The sequence below is a fragment of the Heptranchias perlo genome, chromosome 24, assembly GCF_035084215.1.
Source record: "Heptranchias perlo isolate sHepPer1 chromosome 24, sHepPer1.hap1, whole genome shotgun sequence".
Taxonomy (NCBI): Eukaryota; Metazoa; Chordata; class Chondrichthyes; order Hexanchiformes; family Hexanchidae; genus Heptranchias; species Heptranchias perlo.
In genome coordinates, this window is record NC_090348.1 from 17,056,389 (window position 1) to 17,075,973 (window position 19,585).

The 19,585-nt window shown below is 38.3% G+C and overlaps 1 protein-coding gene across 1 annotated transcript in view; it reads left to right on the top strand.

Annotated features, from left to right (window-relative positions):
• The window catches only part of LOC137341480 (mucin-2-like), a 336,358-nt gene that overhangs the window by 282,824 nt on the left and 33,949 nt on the right, over positions 1–19,585 (top strand). Inside the window, 11 exon segments of the mRNA XM_068004585.1 lie at positions 2,799–2,924; positions 5,405–5,545; positions 6,430–6,585; positions 8,973–9,067; positions 11,257–11,355; positions 13,522–13,667; positions 13,774–13,912; positions 14,890–15,081; positions 15,644–15,880; positions 16,656–16,812; positions 19,083–19,221. Coding sequence (XP_067860686.1) covers positions 2,799–2,924; positions 5,405–5,545; positions 6,430–6,585; positions 8,973–9,067; positions 11,257–11,355; positions 13,522–13,667; positions 13,774–13,912; positions 14,890–15,081; positions 15,644–15,880; positions 16,656–16,812; positions 19,083–19,221 — 1,627 coding nt within the window.

A 19,585-nucleotide genomic window follows, 5' to 3' on the forward strand; every position in this document is an offset into this window, starting at 1 on the left:
AGTGCATTTACAGGCCCCAGGAAGTTCCAGTAATCCAGCAATCTTTGTTCTCTCAGAACCAGGTCCTCTCACAAATGGTTCTTCTTTCTCTCAATGAATGCTCCCAGGTCCCAAAGTACGCTCTCCAAGTATTCTCCAACCCCAGGTCTACCAGCAAAACTCTAATGATTCTCATTCATTCCAAATCCCTTGCCCCAAACCCAACACACTCATTACCTCTCAGTCCAATCCGCCACCCGTGCATCAACTCCAGCTGCACACCCCACCCAATACTCAGCCGGGAATGTCCTCGATGCTGCTCCCCATCCTCTGCTGTAATTTTGCCAGAGGTTTAGCAGAAACCCTGTTTACGTGCGCAAATGGGGTTTCCAGTGAAGTTACGCTGGCGGAGTGGGAACAGCTCCGAGGAAATTCCTGGCCTTTGTATTTAGACTCCTGACCATCCTCGATCAGCTGAAACAGACTTCAGAGCTCAGTGGCACAACTGGGCACACTACACCTTCACAAGAAAAATGCATGGAAAGATACTTCACCGCTGACAACCAAACCCTTCACTTTTTTATCTGTCATGGGAGATCGGCTATATTTGAAAAATAATTTTAAAATCCAATGCACCAGGTATTCTTATGGCACTCAATTATTGGAGGAGTTATCAACATCCCAAATTTCAGAGTACTAGCACTGCTATTGGCTGGTCTATGTGAGCATTTAAGATATTATAAACTTACCACAATTTAGTGAAATATTTTGCTTTACATTACTATTAGAGATATGTGGAGGAATCAGAGGAGTGTTGGTGAAATCAGTCGAGCCTCCATTCATCATTACACTGACTGGCAGCAGAAATTTTATTGCCACTAAGTGTTGGAGCCGCAGAATGAAATGATGTGAAACAGATTTCTGATTCTCTCTGGCACTTTTCTACTTTCAGAGCTGCTTATCCCCCATATCGATGTATTTTTCCATATGTTTTGAGACACCTTCCTTACCTGCTAAGTACTTGCAATTATGCCAAAAGGACGCCTGTGCTTGTGGAAATACGGAAGAGTGCGTGTGTGCCACGTTTGAAGAATTATCACGGCAATGCACAAATCTGGCTAGATTAAGGTAATTACTTCATTGTGGAATGAATAAACAATTAAAATAACAATTTTTGAAAGGCAGTCAACAAGGAAAACAATGCTGTGTTTGCAAGACCACAGGCAGATAAGTGCCAACGGTAGCCATGGTAACGAGCTATAATGGCCGTCGCTATGCGTCTGGAAGAGTGTTGCTCCAGTTGCCACTATTGTTATGATTTTTGACAACAGTGTCACGAGAAAGTGAATCTTGTTTCCCCCACTTATTCTTTCCTCTCCTTTTCTGAAGGTGGTGACTCATGTATTTATACAGCACCTCTCACAATTAATTATTTTTGTTCAGTCTCAGTTGCTAGGCAAATGCAGCAGCCAATTTGCGCACTGCAAGGTTCCGCAAACAGCAACGAGATGAGTGACAGTTACTGTGTTTTGGTTGAGGGATGAATTCCCATAGAACACAGAAATGCACTTTTTCAATTAAAACTTGAGGTCGTCATTTTTAGAAGAGGAACATTATTTCAACAACAATATAAATAGTTCATCTCTAGTTGGTTTCTTTAACAAAAATCATCGTAAACTGGAAAGTGCTGTCAGTAATTCGAGCATATAAACAATGCACTCATATTGTGTCCCTCTCTCCACTATTTTGATGAAGAAGTTAACCTGAAATGGCTTAATTCCTCTGTTAAAATAGTGCAGAGAGGAATTTGATGTGAGTGTGTTAAATGTTCACGTGTTAACATCGCTGAGTATTTTCTAGGCTATTAGAATCATAGAATCCTACAGCACAGAAGGAGGCCATTTAGCCCATTGTGTCTGTGCCGGCTCTTTAAGGCAGTGCAGTCCAGATCATAACAATAGTGGAAACCGTTTCTCCTTATTTACTCAAAACCCCTCATAATTTTGAACACCTCTATTAAATCTCCCCTTAGCCTTCTCCGCTCTAAGGAGAGCAATCCCAGCTTCACTAGTCTCTTCACCTATTTTTGCAATTCATTAATATGGTAACGCTTATATGATGGGAACTACTAGTAGCTGATTTCTTAAAATGGACAGTGATTTCCTTCAGATAAAATAACCTCCAGTTACTTACAGCCCTGAGTTCTGATAATCGAGATAAACAGGTAACGGCTTCCCTGAATTGCAATTATCTGAGGATGACAGATGAGAGCCTTTTGAATAGCATTGTTTGTGTGACCCTTATTTGGAAAAATGCCTGTCCCATTATACAGAATGCCTAGAGTGATGTTCCTAGAGTATGCAGACAAAAAGAGGTGCACAGAAAGTATCTTGAAATCTTAAAGTTGGAATTGGTCTGGATCACTCCTGGTAGATGTGCAATAAAGCCATTTTTAAAAAATTCAGTGCAGATCATGTTTTTCTTTTTCACAACACTTGAATAAACCCCAAAGTATTATCATGTACAAATGATAGAAATATAATTCATTCTTAAATACAAATACTTCACTTTTGCTGTGTGACTCATTTTATTAAAAGTCTTTATTGTTTGTAGTGATAATGAAGAGGAGATCTTTGGAATAAATTGGAACGAATGGAGATCAAAAGTTAGTTGTGGTAAGAAATAAAAAGATAAAAATGTAATCAAATTACTGAAATCCTTAGTTCTGTTCTTGAATAAATCTGAGATTTATACAGCTGTGTAACCTTTTTTGGTTCAGATATGTTCCAAAGGTAAGTGAATCTTCTTTTATATTTCAGTAAGTCCTAATTGCCCTGAAAACCAGTTCTACAAGGAATGTGGTGCCTTGTGTGTCCCAACTTGCTCTGATCCAGAAACACAACAACAATGTGATCAGTGCGTGAATGCCTGCGAATGTCCAGAAGGTAAGAGAGACAGACATTCAGTCATTCGTTTGGTGGTACTCTTATCTGTGCAGTGCTGAGGGACTGCTGCCTTATTGGATTTGCTGTTCTTTGATTAAACTGTGGCCCATTTGTCTGTTCTGAAGGGTTGGGTTCCCGAATCCATTGTCGGGCCCGGGTTCCCGAATCCATTGTCGGGCCCGGGTTCCCGAATCCATTGTCGGGCCCGGGTTCCCGAATCCATTGTCGGGCCCGGGTTCCCGAATCCATTGTCGGGCCCGGGTTCCCGAATCCATTGTCGGGCCCGGGTTCCCGAATCCATTGTCGGGCCCGGGTTCCCGAATCCATTGTCGGGCCCGGGTTCCCGAATCCATTGTCGGGCCCGGGTTCCCGAATCCATTGTCGGGGTTGGGGTCAAGGTCAAGGTCCTGCTTGTAATTGACGCCTATGAAATTGGCAAATGGTTATTATCCATTAGCCCAATATAGGCCGCTGTCCAGGATTAAGTGGCGGGGACTGTACTTCATTGTACATGTCTGAGAGACGTGAAAGACAGGTTTTTACTTTACACAATATTATTTAACTTTAGCACAAGAATAGTATTGTAAACCAACTTTTCAGAAACTATATATTGGTGCCATGGATGTATTCATACCACAATACCCTTTTAAAGAGATCAGCTTGTAAGTTTGATCAATTGTAAACTCATTAAAATTCGTCCTTTGTTGTGACAACACCAGAATAACAGTGTCACAACAAGTTCTGTCATTTTAAATGAAAGCCATGTTCTTTGCCTTTGTTATTGTTATAGTTATTTATGTTGTTATGCATCAGGCACGGTCCTTGATGATGTAAGAGGCACAGGCAGGTGCATCAGCAAAACCACATGTCCTTGTGAATATGGTGGAAAGATTTATGAACCCAGGCAGATAAGAAACACTTCCTGTCATTCATGGTAATGATATCAATTCAGATCACGCACATTTCATCAACTCAGCTATCAAACCATTGGTAAAAATATACTATTTAGTTGCCTGCCTAATGATTGCGTTTTCTTGTTAGTGTTTGTCGGAGTGGAATGTGGGAATGCTTGGATATCAGCTGCCCTGGAAGATGCAAAATTGAAGAAGGAACCCATTTTACAACATTCGATAATAAATATTACACATTGAAAGGAGATTGCTCTTACTATGCTGTTGTTGTACGTGAGGTTTCATTATATTTACTACTGGGGAGAGACTGAAAATAAATTGAGTGTGAGATGTGGCCAAAATTTAGTTATATTTGCAAATATCGTAATTTGCCCAATTTGGATCATTTTGGGTACAGGTTGGCATATCTTTAAACAACAAAAAGAGGATAAATTTTCCACTTCTGCACTTCCAATGCATACTGGGAGCACATATCACAAACTTGCACACCACCAACCCACTCATTTTAACGGTTAGAAAATCACAAACTGGGGTTACACAATTTCGTGATTGATATGTGAAATTCTCAGCATGTGCCAAGGACACAGAACAGAAAATATACACACATTTAGTGTATACACGTTTGCATACATAAATAATCTGGGGCAAACCTCTTTGGGAGAAAAAAAATTACTTAGGGGAATCCAAAGCTAGGGGCCATAAATATAAGATAGCTCCAATAAATCAAATAAGGAATTCAGAAGAAAATGCTTTACCCAGAGAGTGGTTAGAATGTGGAACTTGCTACCACAAGGAGTAGTTGAGGCAAATAGCATAGATGCATTTAAGGGGATGCTAGATAAACACCTCAGGGAGAAAGGAATAGAAGGTTATGCGGATAGGGTTAGATAAAGTAGGGAGGGAGGAGGCTCGTGTGGAGCATAAACACCGGCATAGACCAGTTGGGTCGAATGGCCTGTTTCTGCGCTGTAAATTCTATGTAGTTAACATTTTGACTAAATCTAAAAATGCAATTGCTGCTATGCAAATGATTCTTGTTCTATACTACATTTTATGAATCTGGTGATGAGAACTAGTGACAGTTATTAAGGTATAGGTTTACATCAATTCTACTGAGCTACTGTAATTCAGGTTAGTTCAGATTGTGATTTCAATTAGGTGCTAACTCCCATGTGTCTTCTTGACAGAGTTCAGACTCTTGTATTTTGTAACTTTTTCCCACAGACAAACGCATGGACTGTAAAGATTGAGGTGCGGCCATGTCAAATCGCATTTGAACAGACATGTTTACAACGTGTGGTGGTCAGCAACAATCAGGTAGAATTTGTAATGCTATTTATTCGTTACCCTTTTCTTTCAGTGTTGTGTTTCAGCCAGAAACGATGCAAAGAAATTTTCCTTTCTTTCCTCTCTCTTCTGTAGACCTCGTATACTTTCACTAACGATGGTAATGTTTATTCTGAAGGAAATAAAGTTGGAATTCCCCTGAGAAGAGGTAAAATAAATAATCTCGTTACACTTTCTAAATAAATAAATAACAATGAAGTTAATCTGAATTTTTTTTAACAGGTTCTACAATAATATTTCGACAGTCTTCAATGTTCCTTCAAGTAGCAATGGAATCCGGGTTGAAAATGCAAGTACAGATATCTCCCATCATGCAGCTTTACATTTCACTGCCTGAAGATGCCCAGGGAAGCACAAAAGGTGGTGTGTTTAATGTCTGTAAAATGTACTTAATTGACTGCTTAACCAATGCATTAAACTAGTGCCAGTAAAACAATTAGAGAGAGCACTGGGCTGAGCTCCAGATTCATGCTATTCATATTTCCCTTTCATTTGTAGATTTATGCAACAGGAACGTTTCCAGTAGAAGTGGTTCTGTCACATCACTCTCTCTCTCGCTTTGTACTTAATACCCTCAGGCTTCTGTCAGTTCTTTTATCATTCAAATTTGGATTGGCTTGTACAACATGTAAACCACACCAATTTATCATTCATAAAGTGCACCGCAATGCATGTCAAGTCTTACTGGTTTTTAGTGTGACGGTATGGGTGTGAAGATAATTTATTGTGGTGTATTTTGTGAATGGTAAATTGATGTGTTTTAATGCATTGTATAAGCCAATATAAATATAATCACAGCAAGGTCCACAGCAATGAGACAATGACCAAATTATCAGGTTTTTTTTAAGCGGTTTTGGTTGAGGGATAAATATTGGCCAGGACGCCAGGGAGAACTGCCCTGCTCTTCTTCAAAATAGTGCTATGGGATCTTTTACGTCCACCTGAGAGGGCAGACAGGGTCTCGGTTTAACGTCTCATCCGAAAAATGGCACGTCCGACAGTGCAGCACTCCCTCAGTACTGCACTGATGAGTCAGCCTGGATCATGGGCTCAAGTCCCTGGAGTGGGACTTAAACCCACAACCTTTTGACTCAAAGATGCAAGAGTGTTACCACTGAGCCACGGCTGAGACCTTAAGAACAAAAAGAGAGTAGTATGAATTAATGACGTGATCACATTAACTTGGAACAGGATAAAAAAGGCAGATTACTGCTTTCTTGTGATGATGTATATTTTCTGTTTCACAGGACTATGCGGCACCTTCAATGACAATGCAAATGACGACTTCCTATCTGCACAGAACATTGTGGAAGATTCACCTCTTACTTTTGCTAATTCCTGGGTAGCTGGAAACAATTGCCCTGAAACAAAATTACCTGTTCCATGTGTTAGTTCAGAAAATGGTAATTTAACAAAGGACATCCGCTCTTCACTACTACAGAAATAGTTTTAAAAATCATGAGTGGACTTGGCCAATTTCTCTTCCTCCTGAAGTAACCCATTCTACTGTCACTTTCTGCTCTACCTGGAGGTCTGACTAAGTAATGGCAAGCCTACCCAATGGCCCTCCTTAAATGAATACATCAGTCTGTAACATCACACTGTTGTAAATATTCATTTCATAAAATTCTCTCACAAGCTATCCTGTTTGCATATATCACCATTTACACATTTTTTCGGTCAAATTATTTTCTGTCAATTTAAGTTGACTCAAAAGGCAATCAACATTGGGTATATGTGTGGTTCTCAGTATTTTGGTGCATTATCTGGGCAAATAATTTAATATAGAAATTGACTGGACAAACAGGATGTTTTTTGAAGGTAACGTGGTTATTCATGAATTATTCCATGTAAGGAATTTTGAGACATCATTTCCTGAAGTTGTAATGCATCATTTTGTTGCAAAATATGCAAATACTCATGCCAGAATATTTCCAGTATCTGCAAATTAGTCAAAAAGATTTGCCAATTAAGTGTCAACCAATCCATTAATCGCTTTGCAAAACAATTATATAAAAAGGGCCAATGAAGATAGATGACTTTAAATTAACTAGGGTGTAGTTTATTCCTCTCCATTCACCAGGCTATATTTTCCTCTATTTACTGGTTTCCATGGATATACAAGAGGTTGGGTGAGAACAACCTACTATGAACACCACTCTGGGCCAATTGCTTGGCAGCGCACGAGAACAGCCGCAAGGTGTTTCTCTCTCCATGGAGAAAAGAACTTGGCCTCCACCCAGCACCTACTCAAAACAACATAGCTGAGATTAGGATTTCAACAAAGTGAGAGATTTTTATTGATCCCATCATATTGGTGTTCAAACAGGTTACACTAGCTTCTTCTTAGTAACTGCATCCAAATGAAATATTTTGAGGCAAAATTCTGTTCATTTTACACTACATGTATCACTACAAACTATTGGTAGTCACTTTTACAGTAGCATCTTCTTGCATTCTACAGCAGTATTTAAAACTTATCACTCTGATTGCACAGTCTGGCCACTGGATTCCCATACTGCTTTCAAAATGCTCTCTGAAATTGTTTTCATCCACCATTTTGTCCTCAGTAACTAATACTTCTAATGTCCAAAATAAGGCTTTAAACAAAATTAAAATTTCAATAAATTACATGTTTCACAATGACATGATTAAATGCATCCATTCAAATGTATTTAGCGTTTTAGTGTTTACATCTGAAGGCCTTTGCCTCTCCTGAAAGCCTGGGATTGGAATAGATAATCATTTGCAGAGACCTGTCACTGAGCTGAATTTGGATTGTGCAGTCTGAGCAATTTGCAATATACCTAATTTCCCAGGTGCACCAGTACTGGTCTTTTAGATGTACTGATGCAATATTTTTCTTCAGCTTCTTCCACTTATTGGTAAGTAGCTCTTTGAATAATTTTGAAAAAGAGGACAAATTTTAAAAGCTTAATTGATTTAAAATGTAAATTGAGTGTTTCTTTAAAGAAGCTGTGGCAATGTGTGTCTATGTGAGGAAGTGAAAAAGAATGATAGGGTACTAATTACACACCCGTTGGAGCTTTTATTCTGTTCAATATTAAGCAGACAGAGCATAAGAGAGGGGGTGAAAAAGAGGGAGGGAGTGGGGGAGAAAATGGGTGTGTAGGAGAGAGCATCTTTGTTTTTTATGCTAATGTTCAACTTTCAAAAAAAAAGCCAACTAATTATCTCACATATGTTTTATGGAAATCTGGAAAAGGTCAATGTTAATGCTTTACAACTGTGAGACAGAGGTTCTAATTTCTAACACTTATGAGACAGAAGGTTAAAGAAAGGGACAGACAAATAGAGAAAAAGACAGTGACAGTTTCTTATTCACTCCCTGATCTCATTAATCATAGCAGAAAGTATGCTATGGAAGGAAACGTTTCTTCAGTATAAAGTCATGGTTCTGTTGAGGGAAAAGGTGAAATGTCAGCAAGGTCAGGTCAGTGGATTCAGCTCCACAGCATCACAAGTGGTGCTGGAGCTGGTGACAGAACTGAAGACATCCTGCGGGGAGGGTGGAACAACATGACAAGGTTACATGAATGAATCCTATTATAAATATCAGTGTAAGAATTTATAATGCAGAAAAAGTTGACACAAAAAGTGTCACGAAAACATGACAAGAGGAGTTCAAGCAGTGCAGACAGGAAGTGCATGTCTGCCGGAGGTTTTTAATATATTAGATATTACTTATTTTATTGCATTCATTATATTTCAATTAGGTATTTAAATCATATACTAATAAAAATAACTTGTTATTAAATTTGGTTTGCAGAACAATACGCCAAACAACATTGCTCCTACTTAAAAGATCCGGCAGGTGCTTTCTCCGTATGTCATTCGACAGTGGATTACATGAAATATTATCAAGTAAGAATCCTGTGTAAGAGCGAAAACCTTCAAAACAATGTAAAGTCAGAAGCTGTGTTAATAGATACATTAGTAATATGGTATTTGATTCATAAAATGTCTAACATTTAGATTAAACGTGACCTAATGACCTTTTATATAACAGTACATTACAGAAATATTTCAATACACCACAAATTGCTAAAAACCAATACACTTCAATAAAATCATCTTAAATTGTGAGTTTAACCTGAGGGAATATTCCATATGTTCCATTATTAAATCAAAACTCATCAAAAATGAAAACGGACAATTAACATCTTATTAACCTTTATTAATACACGCACCTTTTAACAGTTAAAAGCAATATACTGGCAATTCAACATACAGACTATTCCTGCAGTGTTAAATACACAACTTAAAATGATTTTATTGAGATGTGTTGGTTTTAGCTGTTTCTGGTGTGTTAAACCTACCAACCATTTGTGTCAAATTATGATCCGTCTGGTGAAGTCATGGCTACTAGGAGTTACAGTCAGAATTCACTGAGAATGTTTATGGTCGTTAAAGAGACTAGACTTTTATTGCTAGATTCAAACTCTGGTTCAAGAGGTGAAAGGAGATCGTTTTAAAGTAGGAGTGTCGAAGTTTTTGTCATTTAGTTCCTTTCCAGATACAATCCCTAATTTTGTATTTGGCAGGACATAATTCCAATGGTTCTTATAACCTTTATCACCCTGAACAAGATAATTTTTATATATGAAATATTATTTAATAATACATTTTCCTCCCTTTTCTGTTATAAGATTTAATATACGAAGTGCTTTTGCCTGACTTATGAAAATCATAAAAGTTTTTAAAAGAACTCAGTTACATAGCCCTTTATCACATCCTTGGGAAATCCCAAAGTGCTTTGTAACCAGTTGATTAATCTGAAGTACGGTTTTGCAGGCATAAGGGGAAGCTAATTGTACCCAACGAGGTTCTACAAATAGCAAATGAACGAAATATCAAATAATCTGTATTATATCTGTGACAGGGCTTGGTGATGGAATATACTGTGGGATTATTAGTTATATACCACGGAGCCTCAGAGACCAAAGATAATGTTTAAGTCCACCATCCCGTGAATTTGCAGATATTTCAAATTGCTGATACTAACCGATCTTGGTGTACTAATTTAGGATTCATCCACCAATCAGACAATAATACTGAAAATAGTCCTTTCCAAACCTGCAAACACACAAAATTCAAACAGGACAAACCATCAAATAGGAAGTCTACAAGTGCAAACAGGGCTGCGTTTTCTGAGCTTCAAGGTTTAGGGGCTGCATGCAACTCTCGGGGTACAGGTTGGACACCCCTGCTTTAAATTACTGCAAACAAGACAACGAAACTCTGCGAAGATTATGCGGTTTCTATGCCTTGTCAGTGATGTTATCATGCTTCATTGTGCTCTCAGTGAAACAGCTTAAGCAGTGAAGCAGTATGAACCTTAAATAAGAAGGTTAAGGTGCTGGAAAAAAAGCCCAAATTAATTGTGAGCTTGGGATTTCTCCACAGGGACAAGGGTACTTGGGGCAATTAGCTACTGTTATTTAGAAACCTAGAAAAGCTAAAGATAAATCTGAGATAGGCTCTGTGAGGGCTGGAGCAAAGAACATGGTGAATTCGAGAAATAAAACAGATGACCACCTGAATGTGGGGTCTGTATCTTTCGGATAGGTAACTGGATCTCAGATAGTAAGCACATAGATAAACAATGAATAAAATGGGTTAGTATCAGTAGGACGTACACTATTAGGTAGATGGCGAAAGCCATTGTGCTGGGGCTATCAGTAGGGAGAATAGTTTAAATCATCTCAGTGAAGTCTTAGTAGTGCTGGGGTCTCAGATAATAGGAATATTTAAATAAGGTCTGAATAATCTTATCTCAGCATTTAAGCAAAAAATTAAAACATTTTTTAAACACAAGCACATCTCCTGCAATATTGTTTACAGTGAGTCTGAAGGTATGCTCCTTTATAAATATTAGTTTTGTATTTGAGATTGCAACAATTGATTGCTGTATTGAGCAGCTATTGCGGCAACAGGGAGCTGCAGTGATTTATTTATTTAGCGGCATTATTTATTAATTTAAATATGGATTGTGTATCGGTGTGAACTATTTGTGATTTGTTAGACTAACTTCCTTAACTCCATTTTTCCAGATGTGTGAAGGAGCTACCTGTGCCTGTGAGAACATCAATGATTGCTTGTGTGCAGGATTAGGAGCGTATGTTCATGAGTGTGCGGCTAACGGAATCACTGTGAGAAATTGGAGAAGAGACGTTTGCAGTACGTTACGACAATGCGTCTGTTTTTATAGAATTGTACTGCAGCCTTAATGGTCTTAAGGTTAATCTGACAACAATGAAATATATCGATTAACGTAAAAATATTGTAGTACTTTCCCTCAGGTTTATTCCATTTCTATAGCATCCACCATATACTAAAATACTTTTTTTATTATTCGTTCATGGGATGTGGGCGTCGCCGGTGAGGCCAGCATTTATTGCCCATCCCTAATTGCCCTTGAGAAGGTGGTGGTGAGCCGCCTTCTTGAACCGCTGCAGTCCTTGTGGTGAAGGTTCTCCCACAGTGCTGTTGGGTCGGGGGTTCCAGGATTTTGACCCAGCGATGATGAAGGAAAGGCCGATATATTTCCAAGTCGGGATGGTGTGTGACTTGGAGGGGAACGTGCAGGTGGTGTTGTTCCCATGTGCCTGCTGCCCTTGTCCTTCTAGGTGGTAAAGGTCGCGGGTTTGGGAGTTGCTGCAGTGCACCCTGTGGATGGTACACACTGCAGCCACTGTGTGCCGCTGGTGAAGGGAGTGAATGTTTAGTAGACAAAAGTCACAGGCTTTCGCTAAAACATTTTGCTTTTGGAAACAGTGAAAATAATTTATGAGGCGATTTAGCTATTCTATCGGTTATAATATAACGTCAAGGACATCTTCTGCAGGAAGGGACCATCTTGATTATGTCTTTTAAAATTAAAATTAAAATTTTCACCATGTGCAATGGATGGATTTAGACAGAAGCCTACCTTTCCCATTTGTACCCCATTTTCAAATTATTTAGCCCTACCGTTATTGTGCCGCAGATCTACATTGTGCACAAGTAATAAAAGAAATAGCATTTCTTGGTGTTTATTTGTTTTAAAATTGATCCCTAATGATTTAGAAACAGTACACACGGCTTAAAAACTAATCCTTACAGTTAATGTATGAAAATACCTTAAAAAGCCATAGGGAAAGATTTCCTATGTTGCGCTATTTGTAATAACATCATAAGCATGTTTATTTAAAGTATTGTCAAAGATTCATACACAGAAAAAAGTAACGACATAAAGGCCATACTGTGTCCAGAGAGACTTCAGTGGAGAGCCCTAAAGTGCAATGGGATGGTTTGGCCTCAGTAGTGTTACATGTGACAGACGTTCAAGATCATAGCCTCGTGAACTCAAACCTTATGGCATGCAAAATGCATTACTTCTTTTCCCAGATCTTTAATTATATGACTGCTTGGTTATTATCTGTTTCTAGCTAAATCGTGCAGTAGCTTCCAGGTCTTTGAAAATGACATGAGAGCCTGTAACCGATCCTGCAGGTCGTTATCAGAGCACGATTACACCTGTGAGGTTAAGGATGTTCCAGTTTATGGCTGTGGCTGTCCAGAGGGAAAGTACATGGATGAAAATGGAGTCTGTATGAACAGATCAGACTGTTCGTGTTATTTTGGAGGGCGACTTATAGAAAAAGGGCAGAGTATTAAAATGAATGACAGAACTTGGTAAGTGTTTTCTAATATTTTCCACTTTTGTAAAAATTAACTATTAAATACAAGTAAAACATTTTAATCATTATTTTACACTCAGCATTTGCCAAGATGGACAATTTCATTGCTTACCAATAACTACAAAGCCCTGGCCTCCAGGTAACTGATGTTACAATCTCTCCCCACACCATTGGTGCAAGAATTGAGCTTCATATTAAATTAATGAACGGCCATTTTCCAAGTTCTTTTTGAATATTGTTTTCTTCAGAGTGCCAGAATGGGAAAGTATTCTTCAACTGTACAAACAAAGCTGCTTCTTCATCCGAATACTTATGTGAGAAGACGTGTCGAACTCTAAACACACCATGTGTGAGTGACCTTCATGGTTACATCAATTTACAAGACTCACCTTTGTTTCAATTTGCAGAATAGGAAATTGAACAATTACACAAAATGAGTTTCATATTAATAGATACAAATACATAAAACACTAACGTTAAAAACACATGGTTGTCATGTCTTTTTGCCATGAATTCTAGAGAGATTCATCAGAGAGCCTTGTGGGTAAAATCTTAAGATTTAAGAAGGTATTAAAAACCATATCAGTCAACACACTCTGGAGCAAACACTGATATTTCAATCTTTTATAAAAGCAGATTCCATGTGTCCCTGGCTGTGTCTGTCCCCGTGGTCTTGTGGAAGATGACAATGGAAACTGCATTGCTCGTGAAAACTGTCCTTGTGTATTTAGTGGTGAAGTTTATGCTGATGGAAGAATAATCCAAAGGGATTGCAATAAATGGTAAGATTAAACAATCGTCAACATAAGTACAAGTATATATTGAAAACCGTGTCACTTTCTGTGTGGCACTAAACAACATCATTGCACTGTGCTCTTCATATTGCAGTACTTGCCAGGGAGGTTCGTGGAACTGCACAAATAAGACATGCCCAAAGACTTGTGAAGTTTATGGCGATGGCCATTACATAACCTTCGATGGGAAAAGATATGTCTATGATGGCAACTGTGAATATATTTTTGTCGAGGTTAGTATAAGTTCAAAATATTATTTTCATACTTAACTGCAGCCATGATTTATATGGATCAATGTAATTAACATTGTGAATATCATTAAAATCAATCCCGTTACTCCAGCACTACTCATGCACTAATAGTGTGGGTGCAGAAATAAGTTTGCAATAAAATACAAACATGCTTTTCTCAGGCATTAGTGTGGAAAATAATCTAGGTCATTTTGCGCTTGTCCCTATGATGCCAGACTGCACGAGATGTGCGCTCCACTCATTTTCATCGTTTGGCTACATTAAAAATGTTATACAAGCCAAATGATTGAAACTAGAAAAGCATTTGGCTAATCAATATATATAATGTAGTCGTCTCTGATAAGGAAACTTATAAGCAGTGTTTGAAAAAGCATGAGTCACCTGGGGAAGATAAAACAAATATCTGAACCAAGGGTGATTCATTGCTCTTTAGCAATGTAATACCCCTAACTATAGTCGAATGCTAAAAATATTAATACTGTTGGATTATGTCAGTAAATAAATGTTTGTGTTTTAGCAGTTTTTGATTATTGAAATAGTTGATGGTTAATAGGCTCAGTAGCTGTGATTTATGGACATAGTTACATCAGAGGCTACATGTTTCGTGTTACATTACTGTACTGGAAGCTTAAAAAATGCAAACTGAATGAGTATCAGATCATATCGTGGTTTTGTGTTTTGAGATTCCTATTCTGAATTTATTGTTTTATTCTTAGGACCAATGTAATCGTCGAGAAGGCACACTACAAATACTAACAGAGAGTGTTCCCTGCTGTGAAAGGGGAATGACATGTTCAAGAAATATCAGAATCTTACTTGAGGTTTTTTTCCCTTTGATTATAATTGTACTATTTTTTTCTGTTTTGGAATGCGATTTTAAATGTTTACAATATCTAAACTGGAAAAATAAATTACTCTACATCTTCTACAGCATTTCATTTTCACATGTATTCTTATAGGGTAAGGAATTCATTCTAACTGATAACCAAGTGGAAACAGTTGAGAAGTCTCCAAATCGAACCCAGTGCACAGATGATTCCTATTCACTCCACACTGTTGGGCTCTATTTAATCCTTACATTTTCCAATGGGATCACTGTGATATGGGATAAAAGCACAAGACTTTCAATCACACTGGATCCCAGATGGAAAGTAAGTATGATTTGAAAATCAAAATATTCATATTTGTCCTTATTTATCAGTGTAGAAAAACACATTGAGGATACGAATGAGCGATTTAATCAACAAAGGGCTTCTTCACAAGCCTACTTTTCACCATTTTTGTTTAAATTTAGAAATATACTGCGTAAGATTCTAATAAAGAGTATCATGGAGCACTGTATAAGCTACGTAAATGCATGTTTCTGTTTGCAATACAATTAGAGAAACATAGAAAACTCAAATCATTCTGTATTTAGATGGGGGCCAGCCAAACTGCGCTCACCCTCAAAAATATCAGAAGACCATATTTCACTCCGGAAGTTTAATCTATTCATTTCTAATCATTATCTATTTCTAACCATAAATTTGCAAAGTCATCATGAGTACAGGCCTTCTCACTAATTATTGCCAAAGTAACAACTGTATATGCTGGCTGTTTATAAATCTTTAAGTAATATGTCTATAATGACTGATTTGTAATAACAGGGCTGTGAGGAAAATCCATATCTTTTCCATACAGGTTTATTTTCATAATTTTGTATTTTTATTATAGAACAAAGTATGTGGTTTGTGTGGAAATTTCAATGATGATGTTTCAGATGATCTAATAACTAAAGGGAACTCCTTGGTGACCAATACAGTGGAATTTGGAAACAGCTGGAAGTCTATGACCTGCTCGGATACAGTCAATCAAACATCACCATGTGATAGAAACCCCTATTGTTTAGCATGGGCACAGAGGAAGTGCGGCATAATTAAACATACCATGTTTCAATCATGCTATAAAAAGGTAACTCTCCCGAAAGGGCCCACATTATTTGAGATTGGGATCTAACTCAATGACCTCAGCCCCTGACAGCTCAAGTTTTGATTCAAACACTTAAAGGTGCTTTGCCTAAGATTGAGCTTTTCCATAAGGAAAGAACGCACTTGCATTTCTATAGTGCTTTTCACATGCTCGTGACATCCTAAAGAGCTTCACAGCCACTGAAGTACTTTTGAAGTGTAGGCACTGTTGTAATGTAAGGAAGCACGGCAGCCAATTTATGCGAAGCAAGATCCCTCAAACAGAAATAAGGTAAACTACCAGATAGTCCGTTCTTCTCTAGTGATGTTGGTTGAGGGATAAATATTGGCCGGGACACCAAGAGATCATCCCTGTTCTTGTTCAAATAGTGCCATAGGATCTTTTACGTCCACCTGAAAGGGAACATAGGGCCTCGGTTTTAAGAACTCATCCAGAAGGCAGCACTTCCAGCAGTGCAGCTCTCCTTTAATACTGCACTGGAGTGTCAGCCTAGCCTATGTGCTCACGTCACTGGAGTGGGTTTTGAACCCACAACCTCCTGATTCAGAGGCAAGAGTGAGCCAGTGAGCCAAGGCCGACATCACACAAATAAGGTTGTCCTTGTTTACTGCAACATGTCTCTTATTTTATCTTTTTAAAAAAACAATCCAACACCATTCCTTCGGATTTTACCTTGCAATTCCTGTAAATATTACAATTATTATGCCCATTTGTCTGTTGCTCCTGTTTATATATAATCTGACACTATATTTATCAGGTTGACCCAACCCCATACTATGAAGCCTGTGTCCAAGAAGCTTGTGCCTGTGACTTGGAAGGGAAATATCTGGGTTTCTGTTCCGCTGTTGCAGTGTATGCAGAAGCTTGTAATAAAGCTGGTGTTTGTATTCACTGGAGAACCCCCGAACGATGTCGTAAGTATAAACTGTTACATTCATAATAACAGAGGGCCCTCTGTCACTATTGTTATTTAATAGCATTATGGGTGAGTGTGTTGCATCAGATAAGTGTTTTAAGATAAAGGAGAGAATATCTGAGCGAGTAACAAATAGCGATTATTTACTATCTGCTTTATTTTAAAATAATATAGTGATGACTTTGTCACATAATTTGATCATGTTAAATGGTTTACATGATTAGCATTTATATTTGAAATTTAATTAATTATTACTGATTACATATTAATCAGTTCCATTTTACATTGCAGCCGTATATTGTGACTATTATAACACCCCTGGTGAGTGCAGCTGGCACTATCAGCCATGTGGAACATTAACAGCGAAAACATGCAGTGACCATTTCATTGGCAAGAAGTACTCTGCAGTTCTTGAAGGTTGTGTTTGAACATTAGCTTACATTTTATTTGTTGTTCAATGACTGTGTATTAAGACATTTCCTGAAATTATGCTTTCTTAAAACAGTTTAAAACTAACTAATGTTCGGAACCCTTATTCTCTGGTAATACAAGACACAGCTCCCAATGATAAAACCTAGGTCCAGAAAACCAGTGGACCATCAATCTCCGTAATTACATGGGTGTCGTGACCATCAGTCCTACTGCTGCTGACCTCACCGAAGTAAGCGGGGTCAGGGAGAGGTCACCAAATTTACATGACCTCATGAGGAACCCTCCTTGTGCGACAAGTTATAGGTGCCCAGGCCAGGAGGGCTGTCGGGCACACTCTGGAAACTTTTTCATGTTGTTTCCAGAACCCCTTGACAAAAGGACCACTCTAACAATGTTTAAAAAATTACAGAGGTCCAGGCCTTGATCCCAGCCTGGAACCCTGAGGCGATCCCCACAACTGTCAACAGGGTAGCCGATCCATCTCTTTTCACTGGGCCTACCAGGTACTAAGGATCTGCCAGGTCTTCAAGAGACGGAGGACACGGGAACTCTCAGCCTTAGGAGTCTTCGCTCTGGCTGCCTCCCCCTTACAAGGCCATCAGGAAACTCTGATGTTAGCCTGGACCTGGATACAGAATTGTGGCAGGAGTTTGCCTGAAGACTGAGGATTTTCAGTCCCCTGTAATTTAGTTTAAAAAAAGTCTTTGCCACTAGGAATTGCCAGAAAACTTTCCACACAGAAATAAAAAAGCTATGTGTAAACCACTGAACAAGTTAACGAGCCTCTATAGACAGCCGAACCCCTCTCTGTCTATCTGAGTGTATTGCTCAAATGGTCACATCTGTGTATCTTGCTATTTGGCGACATACCCATTCTACACTATTTCATGGGTGTAAAATATTTATAAAAGTCTTAGTATTTTGAAAATCCTATTCTCTACCTTTAAGTCCTGAATTAATGTGCACAGAGGTCACCAGTGACAAGAAGCTGATACTCTTTGCTTGCTGTACAGAAAGACGAACAGGACTTTTGCTTGGAAAGTTCTTTTTACAGATCAATGTGTATTATATGCCCGGGTTCTTAATTGTCACTATATCAATAAGTAAGCTTTTGTCTGAAGGATCTTTTAGCACTGCAAAATAATATTTCCAATCTGTCTTGTTTTTCTTTATCATAAATCCCCCTCCTAGCAGTTGACTTAACTTGAGAGCTAGGCTTCTTCTTTGGTCGAAGTTAAGTACCTTGCACAATATTAGGATCCTGCTATCACATAACAGACAGAATAATCAAACAACCACTCAACCGTCAAATGTAGATGCTGGAGAACTAGTGAGAGCAGACATTGAAACAATAGGGGCAGGTTACAAAATAAGCAAAAGGTATTTTTATTTTTGGATGTGTTATGCTAATTTATGCTCAACAAATGTGAAAGATTCTACTCATTTTTTTTTAAACCAGACTCAATAACTGTCAGTGACACGTATGTCAAGCAGCCCAGTGACATTTTGTGCACTGTGGAGCACTGTGCAGTGATGCTAGAAAAGATAAGTGGGCAAAACATAGCATTCGAGAAAGCTTGAAATCAGTTGAATACTGTATATGACAACCAGTAAACTCAGATGCAATTCAAAAATGAAAATAGAAAATGGTGGAAGGTACACTCAGCAACTGAAACAGAAAATGGTTAACATTTCAGGTGGGATCCTTTCATCGGTTTTGTTTCTGATTTCCAGCATTCAAGGGTTTTCTTTCGATCTCTGATGTGATTCAGCTGAGACTATGTAGTGGGAGTGTTAGTGCCTCATACTGATCTTGTTACTTTCTATTGAATATAGGTTGTTATGCAAAGTGCCCAGAGAGTGCTCCCTATCTGGACGAAAACAAAATGAAGTGTGTGACCTTGTCTGAATGTACTTGTTACTATAATGGAAAAATATTGGCACCTGGTGAACAAAGCAATGGCTGCAGAATTTGGTACGGTATCCATCCAGTTGTATTTTGGACAATAAATTGACGTTTCTTGTTGACTTTAGTACAATATTAGAAATTTTATGAAACTGAATGACATAGATAGATAGTAAGTGAGTGAGTGAGTGAGCAAACCTGGTTACAAGAGACACTAATATGTTGATAAACGTAGGTGATCGTACAGAAGTGTCAGCAGTCCTAAACACTACCAGAAAAGTCCTGTCTGTGGGCACTTACTTATCCACACGTATTACTGACATATACGTAGCAGAAAAAAATATTCTGCAATGTCATCGTGGGGACTTCAGACAATGAGACAAACTCCTATTTAAAGAAAAATTGTACCTTAAATTTAATTATCTTTGATTCT